General features: G+C 38.6%; 1 protein-coding gene across 2 annotated transcripts in view; it reads right to left on the reverse strand.

Annotated features, from left to right (window-relative positions):
• Nucleotides 1–20107, reverse strand: part of LOC122800889 (interleukin 1 receptor accessory protein) — a 1870333-nt gene that overhangs the window by 206553 nt on the left and 1643673 nt on the right. For both annotated transcript variants that reach the window (XM_044070223.1, XM_044070224.1), the window contains exons 9-10: nucleotides 15208–15351; nucleotides 14953–15096 (exon numbers count right to left, since the gene is read on the reverse strand). In XM_044070223.1, the coding sequence (XP_043926158.1) occupies nucleotides 14953–15096; nucleotides 15208–15351 (288 nt within the window). The remainder of the gene's footprint in view (nucleotides 1–14952; nucleotides 15097–15207; nucleotides 15352–20107) is intronic.

Raw genomic sequence — 20107 nt, forward strand, 5'->3', positions numbered from 1 at the left:
AGCTTTGAGATCTCTAGTGCTGCTTGATCCCGCTGACTGGGTGGAATGTCCGGGATTCTTTTTGACAGTGGGGGAGAATGCATGAAGGGTATGGTATAACCTCTGGCGATGATTCAAAGCACCCATCGATCCTGGGTGATGAACTCCCAGGCCTGAAGGTGCTCCGAAAAACGATCCCCGACAGGCTCCGGAGACGCACAGTCGGGTAATACCTCCGGGATGCTGGAAGGAGGAGCCAAGAAATGATTTGCAGTTTTCTGTATTGCGGGGGCCTCCGCCGCCACTGGGGCGACGTCTTCTGGAGTAATTTCCCCCTCCTCTGCTTCTGGAGGGGGATTCACTCTGATGGGCGGGGGAAGACTTTCTGAACCACATTTTCCCTCCCCTCTGAGCCTTGGGATAAGGTCTAGTGGGGAGAGAAAAACAGGCCCCAATGGCAGACAAAGTCTTACCCTCCTGCTCACATCTTGTGAGGGTGTCTTTCACTTTGGGTCCAAAAGGGGAGGACCCGTCAAAAGGGGCATCTGTGAAAGAAGACTTGAAAGCCTCCACAAAATGACACAAGTGCATCCAAGCTTGCCTCCTGAGGGCTACGCCTGAACTCGCTGCTCTACCCGCCCCCTCGGCTGCATAAGATATGAGCATCATGGACGAGTTGACAATGGACAAAAGGGTAGACAGCTGGGTGTTAACAGACTGGGTCAACGCCTTAGGCACGTTACCCACCAGGGTATCTCCCAACTCATAAATGAGATCCCTTTGGAGCGTCGTAAAATGACAGAAGTAATTCAGCGACCACAAGGTAAAGGTCGCTGAAGACAGGGTAAACCTTCCCATACTTATCTATGCTCCTAGACTCCTTATTAGGAGGATGGATGGAAGTAGAAGCCTCTGCCACGTCCTGCTGAGTGGCAGACGCCACCACCATGGCATCTACGGGTACTTCCTTGGTCAAAAATTCTTTTCCAGGAGGCGCAGATAAGAACTTATTGGGGCAGCTAGGAACTGGCTCCACAGAGTCAGGGTGTTCCCACACCCTTCGACAAATAAGATACAACAATTCATCGAAGGGTGGAGTCACCCAAGAGGCGGAAGGCTGGGCTCCGAAGGCCTTGAGGAAGACCGACTCCTCCTCAGACGGGTTTTTGGATGGCCAGTCGCCCCGCTGTCTCAAGATCTCCAGGATGTCGGAGAACGAGACATCATCCAAGGACGACTTGGGGGACCCTTCTGCATCATCGAGGTCAGTGTCCGAGGTGACAGACTCATCTGGGGAGTCTAGATGCTTCCTCTTACACAGCTTCTTTCTGGGAGGCTCTTCAGGCACGGACTCTGAGGGGCCTTCAGGAAGCAGGGGACCACACATGGAGGTATCCTCAGGCCTTGGAGCCCCGCTGTCCAGAGATAGAGGGTCGCCAGAAACTCTAGTCGTAGTGTCCAGGGAGGGAGAAGCCAATTCGGGTGAAGTCACCAAGGACTTGGCCAGCACGCTCCTCATAGCCTCGAAGGCGGGTCCCCCCGAATCGGAGGAAGGGCCCGTCTCCGAAGCCATGACCGAAGTCGGGGTTCCCCTAGCCGAAGCACCAAGGGGGAGACTCGGAACCGAACTCAGTGGTCCCGATGTATCACCCTCTGGCCCGACTGAGGACCCCCGAGTACCAAAACCTGCAGAAGGAATAGAGAAGGTTGGAGCCAAGGCCGGAACCAAAAGACTAGTGGGGGGTCTCGGAACCGACCCAAGGACTTCACTCGACTCAGCACTCTCCGACTCTGACAACACCAAGGGTGTCGGAGGAGGAAGAAATGGAACCGATACAATGGTGGGCTCCGGAGCCGACTGGGCTGGAGCCGAAAATAATTTAGATAACACTGGCGACTGTAGGAGTCTCTGGATCACCCTTTGTCCGAATCAGATAACCTGGAGGACCTGGAGGAGACAGAAGGGGGTCGAGAAACCTTTCCCATTGGATCAGAGACACGACTAGGAGAACGGCTCCGAATCGGCTCCAAGACGATCGGAGCCGAAGTAGGCTCTAGAAGCACCGTGACCTCCTTCGGCGCTGAAAGCTGTGTAACCGAAGTCGTCGACTCCGAAAGGGAAGGTATTAACTGCAGCTCCGAAACCAATGGAACCGAGCCAGTGGACCCTGCTGTCGACCCTGAATCCTGTGGCTCTGAGACCAATGGAGCCGAGGAAGGAGACACAGCTTTAGACCCCATAGCCAATGGCTCCGAGACCAATGGAGCTGAGGAAGCGGACACCGACCTAGATCTTTTCTCCGGTGGCTCCGAAGAGGAGGACGGAGTCGGGGACTTCTTTTTGGACTTAGCCCTGGACTTTTCAGAGGGAGAAGAAACAGCTTCCTCAAAGGAGGGTTTAATTAAACCCTTCAGGATAAGTTTATTTTTTCTCTCCTGCAAGACTCTTGAGGAGAAAGCATGACAGACACTGCAAGATTCTTGCAAGTGTTTGGCGCCAAGGCAGGATATGCAAATCGCGTGACCGTCTGTCAAAGACATCTTATAGCTACACCTTGCACATTTTTTAAGCCGGATGGCTTATGTTCTTTATCTTTGGAAGACATGATACACCAGTCAAACACAAGTTAAACACTGGGGGGGGGCTCTAAGTTAAACGCTGAGACACAAGATAGGGCAAAGGCCCTCTAACTAAAACGGGCCTAGCCCGCCAAACTGAAGGATCACCACACAACAAGAAAACAACAATCCCACACAAACAACAATGTCAATAATCACAACGTAGCTATGAAAATAGCGTTTGAATACAAATTCTCCTACAGAAAACTGCTAGGAGAGATGAAAAATTCACAAAAAGGGTACTTAACCACAGCCAAGTTGAAACCACGTCGATACTCCAAGAGTGGCAAACAAGATCTGGGGGCCAGGGCATGGTGCATCCTGGGATATAGGGTTGGCCCAGCCAATTAGAGACTTCGTGCTAGTCAGAACGGCCGAGTCAGAGCCGATTCTCGGCTCCGTGCCCATCAGTATTGAATGTAGGTGAGATAGGATCACACTATATCTTATATTCAGGAAAAAAAAAAAAAAAAAAAAAAATATATATATATATATATATATATATGGGTCTACTTCTTTTGACCTAACTTTCATTTGCCTGACACTCATTTGCCTGAGACCAAATGACTGAAATTTCATTTGCCTGACACTTCATTTGCCCGACAAGTAGAAAATGGAATATGCCCACTGCAATGCGACCCTGGAGTTAGAATATATAGTTAGGGAGGAGTGGGGGGCACAGCCCCCTGTGAAGCGTGGGAAGCCCCACTACTCTATTACTAAGCAATATTACATCAAAAGTTAACAATATCATATGAAATGTGCCCCCCACACCCCTCCCCCTAACTATATACTCTAACTCCAGGGTCGCACTGCAGTGGGGAAGGGGGCATATTCCATTTTCTTTCTAATAATAGTTGTCGGTCAAATGAAGTGTCAGGCAAATTAAGTGTCAGGCAAATGAAATTTCAGTCAAATGGGGTCAGGCAAATGAGTGTCAGGCAAATGAAAGTTAGGTAAAAAGAAGTAGACCCATATATATATATATATATATATATATATATATATATATATATATATATATATATATATATATACACACAGTACAGTATAACATACTACCACACTGTATATCACATAATTTGTCATGTAGTAAAGAGGGGAACAATTATGAAGATGGCAGTATAAATAAAGGTAGTGAAATGGCAGAATACACCATGGTGAGGTTAGCCTATCACCCTGACCCAGAAAATAAATTTGCTCATTTCTCTCCTAATGGGTAAGTTTGTTGAACTGGTAGGTGTTCTAAAGATATGTAAGAATTATGTTTGATCTACAAATCAACTTAAAAACCATAAATCAAGATAACCTCACTAAAAGAACCACAGGCCTAAAGCAGATGCCCTATGATGACAGTCTAAAAAAAAAAACTCCACCTATACTCTGTCGCATATCGTCTACTCAGAGGTGATCTCTGCTTAACATACAAGGCCATGTCAAACCCAGAGCTGTTGGACATGCTACACTTAAAGAAATCCCAGTCCCTCAGAGACACACGCTCTAGGGATCTAAACCTCGTCATCAGAATGAACAAAACATGCTGGAGAGATAGGTTCCTGACCCAGAGACTCCCCATACTCTGGAATAGACTGCCTATACATGTCAAGCAGAGCACCTCTTTGGCCCTCTTCAAAAGGAACCTTGACGATTGGATGGGAGATGGGAAATTCACCCCGGGGATCACGTCAGTTGCCCTGCTAGACAGGGGTCCAGGGAAGTAAATACTGTAGGAAGAAATAGCCAGGGAATTGTTATGGCTAGGCTTGTATAGGCCCAAGGACCGATAGGTACTAGGCTACTAGCAAAAATTAGAGTTGCAGATATAACGAATATTATCTGAAATGTTGTAGAATGCTTTGGTATTTACCTGGTTATCCTAAAGGATACTGAAGTCTACTTGCCTAGATTAGAAAAAGTAAATTTCTCCATCTTTCAAAACAACTTAAAATGTTCCTATCAATGTATCCAGTTCTCATGGCATGGAGGGGATAAAGCCCTAACTATGGCCCAGATGACCTGAGGCCAACTAGCAGCTTGTGTACTGATGACCATGGCCTGGAGGATCTGCAGATCCATCCTGGGAAAGGAGAGGCAGCACCTAACACACAAACTTTCACTATTCCTAAGAGGAGAGGGGTGGTGATGGAGAGGGGCATCCCTGGTATTAGGCTCACCACATCACAGTCCACATAGCAGGTGCATGGAGGTGCACATTCACAGCTGGAAGGCATTGTGAGCCAAGATGATGATGCACTTCACTTATCCTAGCTAAAGGACAAAGATTAAGCTATACAATTGCTTTTATTGTCAAGAGGTCAGTGTGGGCACAAAGCACCCTCATGGTTGCCCGAATTTTGCCCTCCAAGACAGCTCTTGCCTCTGCAGCAGCTGGAACCCAACAGCAAATGAATGACTAACTAATACCTACTTGGAGAAGCTTGGCAGTCAGCAGGCTCAGTGGGGGAAGCAAAAATCAGTTAGTCACGAAACATACTCTAAATAGTCAACAGTATCAATGGTCAATGACTTTAGTAATGAATATTCTTGGTTCCCAACAATACTGCTGCTTGTAGATGCTCAAAGAAGTAAACTACAAGCATCAATCTAAGGAAGATGATAGAGTCAAACAGAAAAATGATCAAAAATTATGCACTTAATGCAAAGCTCTCATCAGAAGTGTTTAGATTATTACATGTATTGATTTCCTACATAATCAGAATCAGATATGTATATTATAAGGTCTCAAGTTATGAATAATCTACAAACTATAAAGTGCATGCATGATTAAGTTAAAATGTGACCCAATAGCAACATTTGTATTTCATTCTCCTCTATCCTGTGGCACATCAGATCTTTAAAAAAAAAAAAAAAACTTATTATGTGAGGCCTCTTTAAGCAGTCATTAAGCCTTCCCACAAGGCATGAAGATGTGCGCCCCTGGGAAATCCCACTGAAGACTCCCTCATTGTACCATCACACAAGTACTTCACCCGGTATTTTTCTGATATTCTACAACTGCTAACCAAAGTTGAACTGGTTTAAAGTGTTAAGAAACTTTAAGTTGCCTGATATTTCATTTTTGTTTTTTCTCTATAACACAGATTGTGCCTAGGTGATGTTTCAGAGCTGAAAAATATTTGCGACCTGTCCTTGGACCTTTACAGCATTCTGATATTACATTTTTGAGAATGGAACAAATATTGTACAAGCTACTTTGTAAGCTACTACACTCCTTGATATACACAGTGGCAATGTGTTGCTCTCTCATTTCAGCTAATGAACTGAACAGTCCCAACATTCTAGCTGTTGTCAATGCTAAGATGCTGCAAATCCCTATATTTTCAGACTACCAAATGTTTTTGCATGGACACCTTATCCACTTGTTTTAATTTTCAAATACTTTTAGATCTTGTCTTTATCATCTGCATTAGAAACTACAGCAATGCAATGTTTTTGAAAGATTCTAGTCAACTGCTTTAATGCTATGACGTCCTTTCTCGGGTCCAGATTCTAGAAGGTTCATCTTCTAATGCAGCTGTGAAAAAGCAAATTAAATTATACAACATTCATAAGCAGTTTCTACATAAAAGTTTTGGAAACAAAGTATGAAATGTACAAAGTCATAAGTTCAAAATACAAATGACCAGAGTTTAATTTAAGGGTACATAAACTGCATACACAAGCCCAGTGTTCCTGTGGTACCCAGCCTGCACATCATTATTTGTCTCTCTCTGTCTCTCCTGTTATTTTACTCTACTTGCATTGCACAAGAAGTGTACTACGGAAAAGGTAGTATTATCCAGTGTTAAAAAAACAACATTCTTATTTCACTATAATTGCCCAAGAAGGGAAAACAACACACACACAGTTATATATATGCACACATATATATATATATATATATGTATATATATATATATATATATATATACACATATACATATATATATATATATATATATTTATATTTTATTTTATTTTACATTTGTTGACCGGGATAGTCCGATTGGATGCATGTCCATTTTCAACAGAGTCCCGGGGAGAAAAGCTCCAAGGATAAACAGATACAGCATTACATAATACCAGCCTTACATATTACAAACAGACTATTTACAGAGATTACATAAGTAAGCAAGTTAAACAAGTTCCACAACTAATCCTGAGCACAAGTCAGGATTAAATTAAATTACACAACTAATCCTGAGCACAAGTCAGGATTAAATTAAATTACACAGTAAAATGGTTAACATATTTTTACACATTCTAGAGAGAGTTAGCCAGGCTTGATACATTGACATAGCCAGTTAAGTGACAAATGTTGTCTGAGTCTAGTTTTAAATTGACCTAAGGTGGAAAGTAAGGTAATATCAGCTGGAAGAGAGTTCCAGGATCTAAACAGAGTTTACAAAGACAGAATCACCGGCTGCGTTATTAATTTTGCTAGTCTGAATTAGTAGTTTGTTAGAGGATCGAAGCGGTCCAGGATTGTTATTGGGGGTGATAATATTTTTAAGTGCAGGAGTATTGTCCGTATTATAGAGGATTTTATAGGCCATAATCAGTTGGTTATACTGGATTAGGCTGGGTAGTTCAAGCCACCCAAGCTGATTTAGATTGATGCAACGATGTGTCCTAAAAGGCAGCCCAGTGGAAAACCTGGCAATGTGGTTGTAACAAATTGAAAGTTTAAGGACAGTCTTGTTTAAATTCGACAGTAGAGGGGATGCATACAGAAGGGTTGAAAGATTGTGAAAGCGAGCTATGGCAATTTTAGCTGGAGGGGTTAGGAAGGCTTTTATTCTGTAAAGTGACCCTAGTTTTTTATTGATGGTTTTGATAGTTTGGTTAACATGTAGGTCAAATTTTAGATTATTGTCTATGATGACACCTAATAGTTTTGTAGATGGGTCAGGGGAGATTATTGTGCCATCATTTGATTTTATGGTAAAGGTGAAAGCGGTAGACTTACGTGTTGGTGAAAATAACAGCATTTTAGTTTTTTTGGGATTTAGGATCAGATGATGTTCAGAAAGCCAGTTTTCTATTGTATTAAAGGTGGTCTGGGTAGCTGATCATAACTCTACTGGAGATGTGGCTGAGCAAATCAGAGTAGAGTCATCAGCATATTGGATACAGCTGACTTTTGGGATGACAGTATAAAGGTCGTTAATGAAGATGGAGAACAGCAAGGGCCCTAGTATAGAGCCTTGTGGTACTCCAAGGGTGTTAGGTAGACGGTTAGAGAGTTTGTTCTGCCAGAGGACAGCCTGCTGTCGACCCTTCAGGTAGGATTGAAACCATTGGAGGGCTCCAGTATCTAGACAGAATGTTTGCAGGGTGTGGATTAAAAGTTGGTGATCAACCATATCGAATGCCTTGGAAAGATCCAAAAAGAGGGCTGAGGATATATAATTATTGTTGCGATTATGGTTTATGGTGTTAGTAAAGGCTAGGAGGGCTGAAGTAGTGCTGTGATGAGGACGGAAGCCATGCTGAGTGTCTGCCATAAGGCGATTTTGAATTAGGTGGTGCATGAGTGGTCTATAAATACATTTTTCCATAATCTTTGCAAGTGGAGAGAGTATAGCTATTGGCCTATAATTGGAGAATTCAGTAGAGCTGCCTCCTTTGTGAAGTGGGATTATATAGGATATTTTCCAGATGGTGGGAATTTTAGCTTCTACTATGGTTTGATTGATTAGTATTGAGACGGGGTAAGCAATAGCATCAGCTGATTTTCGTAGGTATTCAGCAGGGAGTTGATCAGCAGAAAGTGTAGTGGGTTTTAATTTTTTGATCAAGGTACGGATAAGTGAAGTGGCGACTGGTTGGAAGCTGAACGCGAGTAGGTTTCTAGGGGTGCTACTTTCAGGACCAGGGGAGCTAGGAGGTAGTTGGCTAGCTAGGGCTTGAATTGTCTCAGTAAAGAATTGGTTAAAACTATCAGAAACATCCTCAGGGGTTTTATCAATAGTAGCAGCAGGGCTTGGGGTTGAAGTTTGCCCAGGATGTAGTAGATTATTTAAACCTGCCCAAAACTTCTGAGGGTTATTTTGATTTACTGTCTGTAAATTACAGTAGTATTGTTTTTTGTCATGTAAAATTGATTTTTTGGTTTCGTTCCTGGATTGCCTGTATTTAATGTGATCTTGAAGGTCTTTAGAAGAACGCCATAAAGTCCATGCTTTGTTTCTAAGGGTAATTTTGAGTTTAGACTCTATAGAAAGCCATGGTGCAGTTTTTGCCTTGGTTCTCTTTGAACGAACAGGTCCATGCAAATCAAGGATCTCAAGGAATTTGTTGTTAAAGTATGCTACTGCTTCCTCTAAGGGGAGGTGTTTTAGAATAGACCAATTACATGAGTTTAGTTCTTGTGGGAATTTGGCAGGGTCAAAGTTTTTATTGTTTCTAACCTGAGTAAGGGTTGTTGGGAATTAATGGTTTTGTGCTTAATTACATATGTGAGAAGGTGATCGCTTAGGCCATTAAGGAGGGTACCAGAGCTGTACAGTTGGGGGTGACTGTTTATGAGTACCCAGTCAAGTATACTTTATTTTTGGTTGGGTTTACCTATCCTGGTAGGGGTGGATGTGATTTGTGTAAATGCATGCAGGTTAATATGGGTGGTTGGGGTATATATATATATATATATATATATATATATATATATATATATATATATATATATATATATATATATATATATATATATATATATATATATGGTACTTACGTATTATCGCAACCAGATTTTAGTGATAATACCACTTGCTTCCCGATATTGAAAGCTGACCATTAGTGTTGTAGCAATGTCAGGAATTGTCTTTTCTTTCACAGTGAAGGTAGTTTTAAGAAGGGTTGTCAAGAACAACAGAGAAAGTTAGTGTGTTGTTGTGGCTGTGTGCACTTTACTGCCAGCATGTGTGAACTGTCTCATTTGTGCATTAACGGTGCTTACAGCTGCAGCGACAGTAACTTTTTCTGGTGTTCTTGATAACCCTTCTTAAAATCACCTTCACTGTGAAATAAAAATCAATTTAAACATGACCATTCCTCTGTTGCTAACGTGAAATCACCCTTCCCTCTCTAACTTTGCCTGATTACTGAATAGTTTGTTCGCAAAACACCTTTTAGGTATAACACTGTAGACAGATAATTAACAGGAAAAGCAGACGTGATGGTGAAATCTCCACATTTGAGAGGTTTGTTGTGCTGTTTATAAAGTCAGATTTCAAGTGTTGTACATCTCCAATTCCCCTCCCAAACAGCTCACTTGCTGTACTTGTTAAATCACTTACACATTCCCCTTAATATTTTCTTAAGGATGCTGGAAATATCTGAACAGAAAGGTCAATGTGCCTGTCATGAACTTCAAAGGTCATGGTTGATTCAAATAGCTGCCATCTCTGAACGATGAAATGTTGTTAGGGGCCTTACAACAATAACGGTTCACATACATAATTTATAGGTCTTCCTGAAGGTAATCCATAGTTTTTACTGAGCAATAAGGACTTTCAATGATACTGTACATTGTTGCATGGCCTCCTTTGACTTGAAGTATGCTATTTCTGCAACCGCGAACATCTGGTTGCGATAATACGCAAGTACCATGTGTGTGTGTGTGTGTGTATATATATATATATATATATATATATATATATATATATATATATATATATATATATATATATATATATATATATATATATATATATATATACACACACACACAGACATATATCTATATATATATATATATATATATATATATATATATATATATATATATATATATATATATATATATATATACACATACAGAGAGAGAGAGAGAGAAATGTCATTCTTCGGAATGCACCTTATACTTAAATTACAGAAACTAAGCAAAACAGTACATTAGTTTTACATAAATGACAAAGAGATACCTAAAGAGTCATATCCCATTTTTCATACAGCATGAGAACAGCTGACTCAACAGCCAGTGGGAAGCCATGTCAGAGATACAAGTGTCACACATTTCAAAGGTCCTCAAGTTTCAAGTAGTGTTTGCTTATAAAAATGACTGTTACTGTAAAGATGTTTAGTGTCTCAAGTCCAAAATCTACATAATGACAATTTGGTTAATGCATTTAGATTGTCCAGGCTTTCCAAGTGCCTAGGCGACTTGAATCTATGCAGCAATGCAAGAACTGCAGTTTACTTATTTCAGTTTCTTGCATTTCCTACAATCGTTGTTTATTTGCATGGAATTGTAGAAAATATGTGGAACAGTGGTCTGATAGCACTCTTTCATTCAAGTCTGTCTACTCTAAAACACAGGTGCAAACACTGTTTTGGACTGAGTGCCACATTACTCTGCTATCTATGCATCACTGTGTACAACAGATTTAGAGACACTGGTTTGTTCTTTCTTCACGTGGAGTAAATTAAAGTTGTTGACCACACTGTAAAGGAAGCAGTAAGTGTATGCAAACGCAGATAACAGGACTGCAAGTTGGCTACATACAGCAGATGAGCAGAACACAAAACAGTCGACATTCATAAAGCCCAAGTTAAAATTACAAACTATTAAATTTTACAGAACCGATATTTTCCTGATCCAGACAACAGTGAATGAAAGTGAGTGTTTGTGGGACAATGGAGGGCACCAGCATATCACAACTCTTTCTACTACATAGGTAAGTGCATACAAACAAATATTTCAGGCACAGGCTGTAATACTCTTCTAGAACAACTGTCATAGCCATAATAAGTGTGTTAGATGTCCTTAAAAATAACTAAACTGATGATTGCTTTAATATAATCTGGTAGTCTCGTACAAGCATCAGCTACTCTCATTCTTAAATAATCTCCTACACAGTTTGTCTGATGATTCTCTGCTACTCAATAATCCCAATATTCCCACAGGCAGTTGTATCTAAATTCCCTATATATCAGAATATGGTGGTCTTTTAAATATCTATATATGACACTGTACCACATGAACTATTTTAATCTTTCATAATAACTCAAACTTTCACATTTATGGATACTCTTGGTATACTTCTACGGTACTCTTTCCAATTTATTCATGCTAGTTTTCGTACAAGGTTTTCACATTATTATTCCATACTGTAGTTTGGGTCTTAATGTAAACTACAAACAATGATTCCATCATCTACAGCCTATAGTTTTATAAATATCATTAATCAATCAGATGATAGGATCAGAAAAGCTCAAAGTTGGGTCTATCAATATAACTCAGGTCCTTAAATTAATCCACAACTTCAAAAACTGTGTGGTGCATTAGGCATTCAACCTTCAATCTAGGTCTCCCAAATCTCATGCTTTTACGCTGATGAATTAGCTTCTAAGACTGTATACTATCCAGTTTGTCATACAGCTGCTTCCTTATGGTATTCCTCCAACTGTACAGCTCAATGAAAAAGCAAGAGAAAAACATTTAATAACCAATAGTTTAATGAGGTAATTTGTTATTCTAAGATTCCCCCCACATGTAGTGCTGGTATTTGCTGTTAGTGTTTATTACATGTAGAAATTGTACACTTTGGGAAATGTTTTTCCTTCCACCAAAAGCCAACAGGAATCACCTTTTTATCAAGTGTATCCTGTCCATAGTGTAGTGTAGTGTACATTAATAAATATACAGACGTGCCAGTTATTGCTTCTGAAAGTCTTAACTGTCCCACTACAAAAGTGTTCAAGAATGTTTAACTGTTGTTCCAGCCATCAAAAAGGTCTTAAAGTACAGTTACAAGCAGGGAGGGAGTCCGAGTCTTGAACATGGAATGGATGGGACATGTCTTGAAGTTGGTGTGGGATAAATAAACAGTGAGTCAGAGGGACCAAAAGCCCTACAAAATTCACAGCTGTTTATCTCAGAAGGAACATGTAGAATCACCTGAAGGCAAATACATTTGTGGAATTTCTGAAAAAAAAACAGATTATGTACTAGTTATACTTGTATATCCCAAGTACTACTATTTCATGAAGTACACACCATCTTGCTAATTCATCACTACCACTGAGACACTGCACAGCATCACAAGTAACCATGCCTGTGACCTATATTCCTTTAAATCATGTTACTGAAGAATAAGATAATCAAAGAGGCCAAAAAATTAGTTGATCATGAAAAGTAATTTAGTATACCTCTAACAAAAGAAGCCCATGCCCCTCAAATGATCAACACTAAGTCCCTGCTCTTTCAATCACAGTATTAAAAAAAATCAGTTAACTTTCAAATATTAACGCTTTTTTACAGCAATCTCAAAACAAGTCAGAAGTATTAGCCAGTCTTCCCTTAAACAGCAGTCTTGAACAGAATTTAAAGAAATGACTCTTAAAAATGTTCAGGCCAGTCGCATGGCAACACACTTAAGTCATGACATTTAGCTTACTCTGTTACCCAAGTTATCATTCTGTCTAAAAGAGGGGTGTTCAACAGGTGGCCGGTGGGCCATTATGTGATTCACCACAGCATATTATTCCACAATAAACTGCTTTGTGCACATTGGACATGACAGCATGCCCCCCCCCCCCAAAACTAAAAAGGCTCACCAAAGGTATACAAATTCCATAAAAACAGAGTGTTATACACTCATTTCAGCTTTGCCTCATCAGGTAAGGTTATTTAAAAAATAGTGGTCATCCAAATTCATGAATACCAGTTTAAAAAAAAACAATGACAGTTGCACAACATGTATTAAACTGAGTGAGATGCACAAAGACGTATGGCTTCTGAATGACGCTGTACTGCTAGGCATGCACTGAGGTCTACATACAATGACTTGTCCACTAGAAACTGACAAAAGCATTCAACCTGATGAACCATATCCTTTCTCATTAATGGAGTGGTTGTCATGGGCAAGTACACAATTTCTCCATACTTGTATCTAGAAGTGGTCATGTTTGGGCAGTTAGGGCTGGTAACAGTTTATTGACTCAGCAGCCCATATGCAATACTGCACCTCGGGAGTAAATCCCTGAACTTACTAACAGTCTTCTTAATTGAACATTCACTCAACAGACCATGTCCTGGGGCTTTGCAGTAGTGTTTTCTCAGCAGACAAACTCCCAAACTCCAAAAATCCCATTAGCACAAAACTGCCCTAATTTTACATCTGCTCTTGAACATGCAGTATAAAATAAATGCAAGCTAAGACAAAATCGATGCTGTTTGGCATAAAGACATGAACAAATGTCATATCCACAAAATCCATCACAGTCAGTGATGGAAACTTCTTTGAAGCTTTCACAACCTTTCAGTAACCTGTAGCCTACCAGAATAAACTCTGAACCTCAGGCCTCATAATGAGGTTCTGAAAATTAAAATAAATGATATATTTGACGTTTTCAACAGTTTTACAGACAGAATAAAAACATAAAATGCAATTTGGTTGTACTAAAACGAAACTTTACTGAGCCACTGAAGTGAAAGATAAGCACTTTTGTATACTACACTATTTAAAAGAGCTGTAGACTTCTTTATATCAATTTTAATGTCAGACTCTGGTATTAACAATGATCTAAAGAGGTCTACAGCTTTTGAAAATATTATAGTAGACAACAGCACTTATCTTTCACTTTAGTGACTCAAGTTAATCCAAACTGTGATTTTATTTTTATTCATTCACTGACACGGCCACCTGAGCAATAATGAACAGAGTTAGGGGATATCAGCTGTTTCATAACTGCTTTAAAGACAGAATTGTGAATGACTATTGCAAAGTTATATTATTTCTCTAAATATGCTATTGACTCCCACATATCAATTCTGCTACCAGCTCAACATTAACTGGCTAGAAGTGCATTCAAATAAAAAAATTGCCATTTACTAATGCAGTCATTATAGCAAACCTAGATCCGATGTCCACACCTAGCAGTCTATGCTGTTACCAAAGAAGATTTAATCACTCAAATTCAGACAACCTGGAGCACTCAGCTTCCACATGCTCAAAAAAGACATTACAATTTGAGATAAACCATTTCCAGTCTGGCCTTACTGATAAGCTGATAAGAAAAAAGGAAGCTTCAGTTTATTCTTCATTTGGTATCTCACACTAGTGAACAATTACTGTGTGTAGATCTATGTTACTTTTAACAGATCTGCAGCTGCTACAAAAAAAAAAACAAAAAAAACCCATACGTATTCATTTTTTGGCCTGTACCAATGATGTATCTGGAAATGCTCATTTTAAAACCATCTGGTTATGGACAGACAGACAAAAAGAGACTGCAACACAGATGTAACAAAATTCAGCATGATCAGGAATTCACCATGAAACTGCACAATAATACAATAAGGTAAACATGCAGTATATTAAGAAAAGAATATAACAGAGGCATACATACTTCCCCCGGGTAGACTGTCTCTGTCAAAAATGCACAGCTTGTAGCCAAATTCGTTCTCTAGAGCTGCACAGAGGACCAGCAAAACAAACTCTTCTTCTTCTGCATTTCTTGCATATGATACGTAAACATCATATTCTTTTCCATCTACCAATCACAGACATTTAGTTAGCAGGACTACACTGACTATTATTGTTCATACACATACCAGTACATAAAAGGCCATGTGAAGAAAAAAAAACAGATATTTTTGCTTACCTCCTATTGTTTCATCGGTGCCAAAGTGAGCTCTATACAGCAATACCAGCTCCAGCCAGAAGAAGTAATATACAATAATAACCAATACAAAAACAAACAGTGTGACACCCAGTCCACATGCTAGTTCGACAGTGTACCCTGGATCTGTATGAAAAAGAAAAATGACTGCATCAACTTATTTGATCATCTTCACCTCTATTCTTTTTTAATCATTCCTTGTTCACCCAAACAATTTTCAGATTGCTGGTGCTGGCAATACCCATCTTTTAGCCAGGATAGTCTAGAAGAAGTAAACTTACAATGCAGACAAATGGTAAATCAAGCAGTGCAGGTATCATTTAGATTTAGTTTTTACCACTGTGTGCTAGTTAAGTGGAATTTCTATGCTTTATCAATGCCAACAAGGATCTGTGCATGATACTCAGGCTAAGGCTACCTCCCAATGACATGATACGCACAAAAAAGTGTGTGTGTGTGTGTGTGTGTGTGTGTGTGTGAGAGAGAGACACACACACACACACACACCTTTTAACTAATGAAAAGAAAAGCTACAAACAATTCCAACTATTAGATAAGATATCAACAATATTCAAAGTAAAGCAAATACTTCTTAACCAGGGACCGAGACCCAACCCTACATAACTTAATTAGACTTACAGGTGACCTCTTAAGTTATTTCATTCACAACCTCTAAGACAGTATGGCAAGACAGTGTACACCTGTGGCAACCTGAAGAGCTAGTCCCTCAAATCTTTTGGAACTAACTGTTTTGGAACTGTTAAATTTTTTACCAGTGTATTTAAATGTGGTTTTTACTGTACTTTTTATTCTAATGAAGTCTTTTAACGAAAGGGCTAAACATCTGTGAATAAATACAAATCATTTTATTCATGGTGTTTGCTGCCTTCCAGTGAATGTTTTTTGTTATATATTTAAAGAATTGCAAGCTATTAAATCTCAAATGTATCAAATGGTATAAAGTAGAGATACATTATGGTCACTGACAACAGAAATGATGTTTTAAAGTCTGCATAACAGCATGAGTAAAAACACTACATTATCTCTCAACTGCCTTCACCCCCACACACACACACACACTTCCTGGTAACTATATATACTAACTTCAAAACTGCAAAATGCCTGAGGAAAGGAAATATATCCCTACTCGGGGATTGTCAATCTCCCATACTTGTTGACTTCCTGTCTGTGTCGACCAAATGGTGTCACTCTACAGGGTGATGGAGCGCTTGCCATTCACTCCAATGCTCAGCAGCCATACATGCTAAGGTCCACTGCAATAAAGACTGATCATTAAAAGTGCTGACACAATACCATGAACATACAACACCGATCACACAGATAAGCAATACACAAAAATCAAAAAGCATTACCAACCCCTTATAAACAAATAAAACACATAAAAATGTTTCTTTTTACAAGGAGATAAGCCCGGCCAACCCCATGTATGGAGTGGAAGTAAACCCACCAAACTTAAATAAGCCAACATCATGGTAGCACCAACTCAAAGGAAAGATATTCTTAGAGAAAGGACTTGCTTTTCCTGCACATTTAGAAACTGCACTACCACAGATTCTCATATGTATGTGCGTGTATATATATATATATATATATATATATACCATTTTATATATATATATAGATATATATATATATATAGATACAGACATATATATATATATATATATATATATATAGATACAGACATATATATATATATATATATATATATATATATATTAACACACAGACACACACACAGATATATATATATATATATATATATATATATATATATATATAAACACACAGACAAATAAATATATATATATATATATATATATATATATATATATATATATATATATGCAACAATTTTCCTACTATATTACACAGGACCACTTAGCATGAATTTTGACATTCTTACCGCATGCACAGATGAGGAGCTGATGATCTGTGAATTCGAGGGTGGTGTAATGATTAAGGTGCTTACCTTAGAAACATAAGGTGCAGGGTTTGATTCTCACAGAAGGTAATTGGCTAGGCTTAAAATGGTCCATGAGGGCAGTTAGCCTAGTAATAATCTAAATCTAAAAAATCTAAAATCAGTCTTGCCTGCAACCACACTTGTTGACCTTATAAGAGTTCAATCTTTGGAGGTACATCTATCAATTTTATTTATTTATTTACATTATTTTTTCACACATAGGATCATACACACACCATAACAAACTGCTGCCATTCTTAATAACACTGCATAGAAACTAAAAGTGTCACAAAAACAGCAAAATAAAAGCCCTGCATTGATAAAAATACATACAAGAACACGAAAATAGTAAAACTCCACATTCATTCTTACATTACCATTCTTGATATATAACACAACTAAATCGATCAACTGCACCCTAAAATTTTTGTTTATGCTAATGGTTGTTTCAGTTTCCTGTACTCTGCTTCTGTATTTTTTGATTACTGTAGTGTGCATATTAAATAAACTGTCAATGCAGCAAAGAAGTTGTATATTTTCAGCAGATGCAAAAAACAGTACTGTTTTGCATTAGACTATTCTATTGTAATGTTCCTCTCTAGAAAGTAAAACAAGTCATAAGTAGCAGTTATTAGGCATGCATGAATGAAACATTTGCCAAAAACGTGTCTGTGTGCGTGTGTACCATAACTGCTACATCTTCGTGCTTTACATTATTTGTTTGCCAGAATGATTTCCACTTTCAAGCAATCCTGAACTGGTTAAGATAGATTTTCACAGCATACACACTTCAGGGAAGATGAGAACAGCACAGTCTATTGTGGAATAGTTTAAAAATTCAAAGGATACTGACAATTACAGATTCTGAAGGCACCAGACTTCTTTGCCTATGCTGTATGTCATTCAGAGATGATTCAGCATGCAATCTCTTCACAGTTTTCAATTCATCTCTGTGAAGCTGAGAAAAATACATAAAGTACTAGCATTTCCAGTTGTGGCACTACCCAAGAACATATCTTACATGGAACGTAGCTACAACTTGTTTGTAAAACAATCACTTAATGTCTCTGTCAGCAGCTACACTCTTTCTTTGATACTAGTGTTCTCTTTTTATTTGTTCTTTTATAACCCACTTTCCATTTGCAGTCTAGAAAAAAATGTAATAGGTCACAAGTGACACATGCAATATCTCAATTTTAGCAAATTTCACACCTACAGGCCATTATCAGTAATAGATGGATGCTGAATACTTACACAATGTTAAGACACTGAAGGAATATGGTAATATAGTCTGAATGTTGAGAATGCAAATACGAAAATTCCAAAAAAAACCAACTGTGTTTTAAATGGCATTTTGTCCTTTTGCTTTCAAATTTATTTATTTAAATATTTTTTTTTCCCCTTGCACCAAAACATGCACTTTTAGTTGCTATTTGTAGACAGAAGTGCATTTGTATTATTCACCACTTTCACTTTGGACTCACTTCAGCTTTCCAAGCAGAAAATACAGGTCATCAAATATCTCTGTAACCTGTGATGCAAGTCAATAAAATCCAGAAGTCTGACACTGCATTACATTTCTTCTCACATTGTGTTAATCTCCAAAACAGAAATATCACCTACCACAGATGTCCTTTTAATAAAAACATAAAATAGATATTGTTCAATAGGGTGTGGGTCTTTATAATCGTGACCCTTCTAATAATTTATCAAGATCAGTCCGCCTTGTTATGGCATGTAGTACCACTAGAGGTCTTGCTTCAAAACAGCTTTGAAATAATCACAACAGCAACAATGACCACCTAGAGACTCATGGAGCCTTCCATAGGAAATCAGTACAAAATATGAAGATACTTTGTAGCACTCCATAGGAAACAGTACAAAAGCTCAGTTGGAGTTGTACAGCATGGGAAGGAACAGGAAACTGTGGCAAATCCGACAAAGTCAATGTTGTGGAATGATAGGCCTATGAGTTCACATATGAAAGAGCAACGGATGACCCAGGATGAAACTGAAGGGAATGTGGCATGGGAAGATGTGTTAGAACTTTCTGTAGAATGGCCACAGGAAATGGAAAACAAAGAATGTGCTCTCTGTTTAGAAAGAGTTGCTTGATTTAATTGAGAAGGACAGGAACATTAAGATCAATGAAAGAAATAGACTACAAAAATCAATAAAACCCAACAAGTTAGAAGTTTGATAAAACAAATGATCACAGTAATTAGTCCTGTTCATAGAAATTCTTTGATATAACAGAAGTTAATAGGATATATTAATGCACAGATAAATTAATAACAGATAAAGTCTTACCACAAAAACACAGGACAGTAAGGGAAAGGAAGAGGAGAAATCAAATGCCATTATGGAAGTACCCAACTTCTGGCTAAAAGTATTAACATCTTTACATGAAGATTTAGGAATGAGTAAGAACCATTTATATGCAAACCCCAAACAGAAATCAGCCTGGTTAACAACAGGAAAAACAATATTCCTCCTTAAGAGCAAAACAGCTAACTGTCCTAAAAACTACAGACCAATAACTTGCCTTCCGACAATGTACAAACTATACACTGGAATTGATGCCAATAGAGATTATAGTCATTTAGAAGAAAACTCAGTCATGGCAACAGAACAAAAGAAAGTCATATGGAACAAAGGATCATTCGTTGTTAAATACAGTCATAACGAAGAACTGTAAAAAAGGGAAAGAATCTTAGTATTCCATGGATTGACTACAAAAAAGCATTTGATAGTATCTCACATTCATGGATAAAAGAGTGCTTAAAAATGTAAAAGATACATCCTACACTGATCGACTACATTACAGTGACCATGAAACAGTGGCAGACCACTTTGCAGTTATGCCATGATAAAGGTCAAATTATTATTCCAGTG

This window comes from Protopterus annectens, chromosome 4.part1 (genome assembly GCF_019279795.1).
Source record: "Protopterus annectens isolate FY-2018-M chromosome 4.part1, PAN1.0, whole genome shotgun sequence".
Classification (NCBI taxonomy): domain Eukaryota; kingdom Metazoa; phylum Chordata; order Ceratodontiformes; family Protopteridae; genus Protopterus; species Protopterus annectens.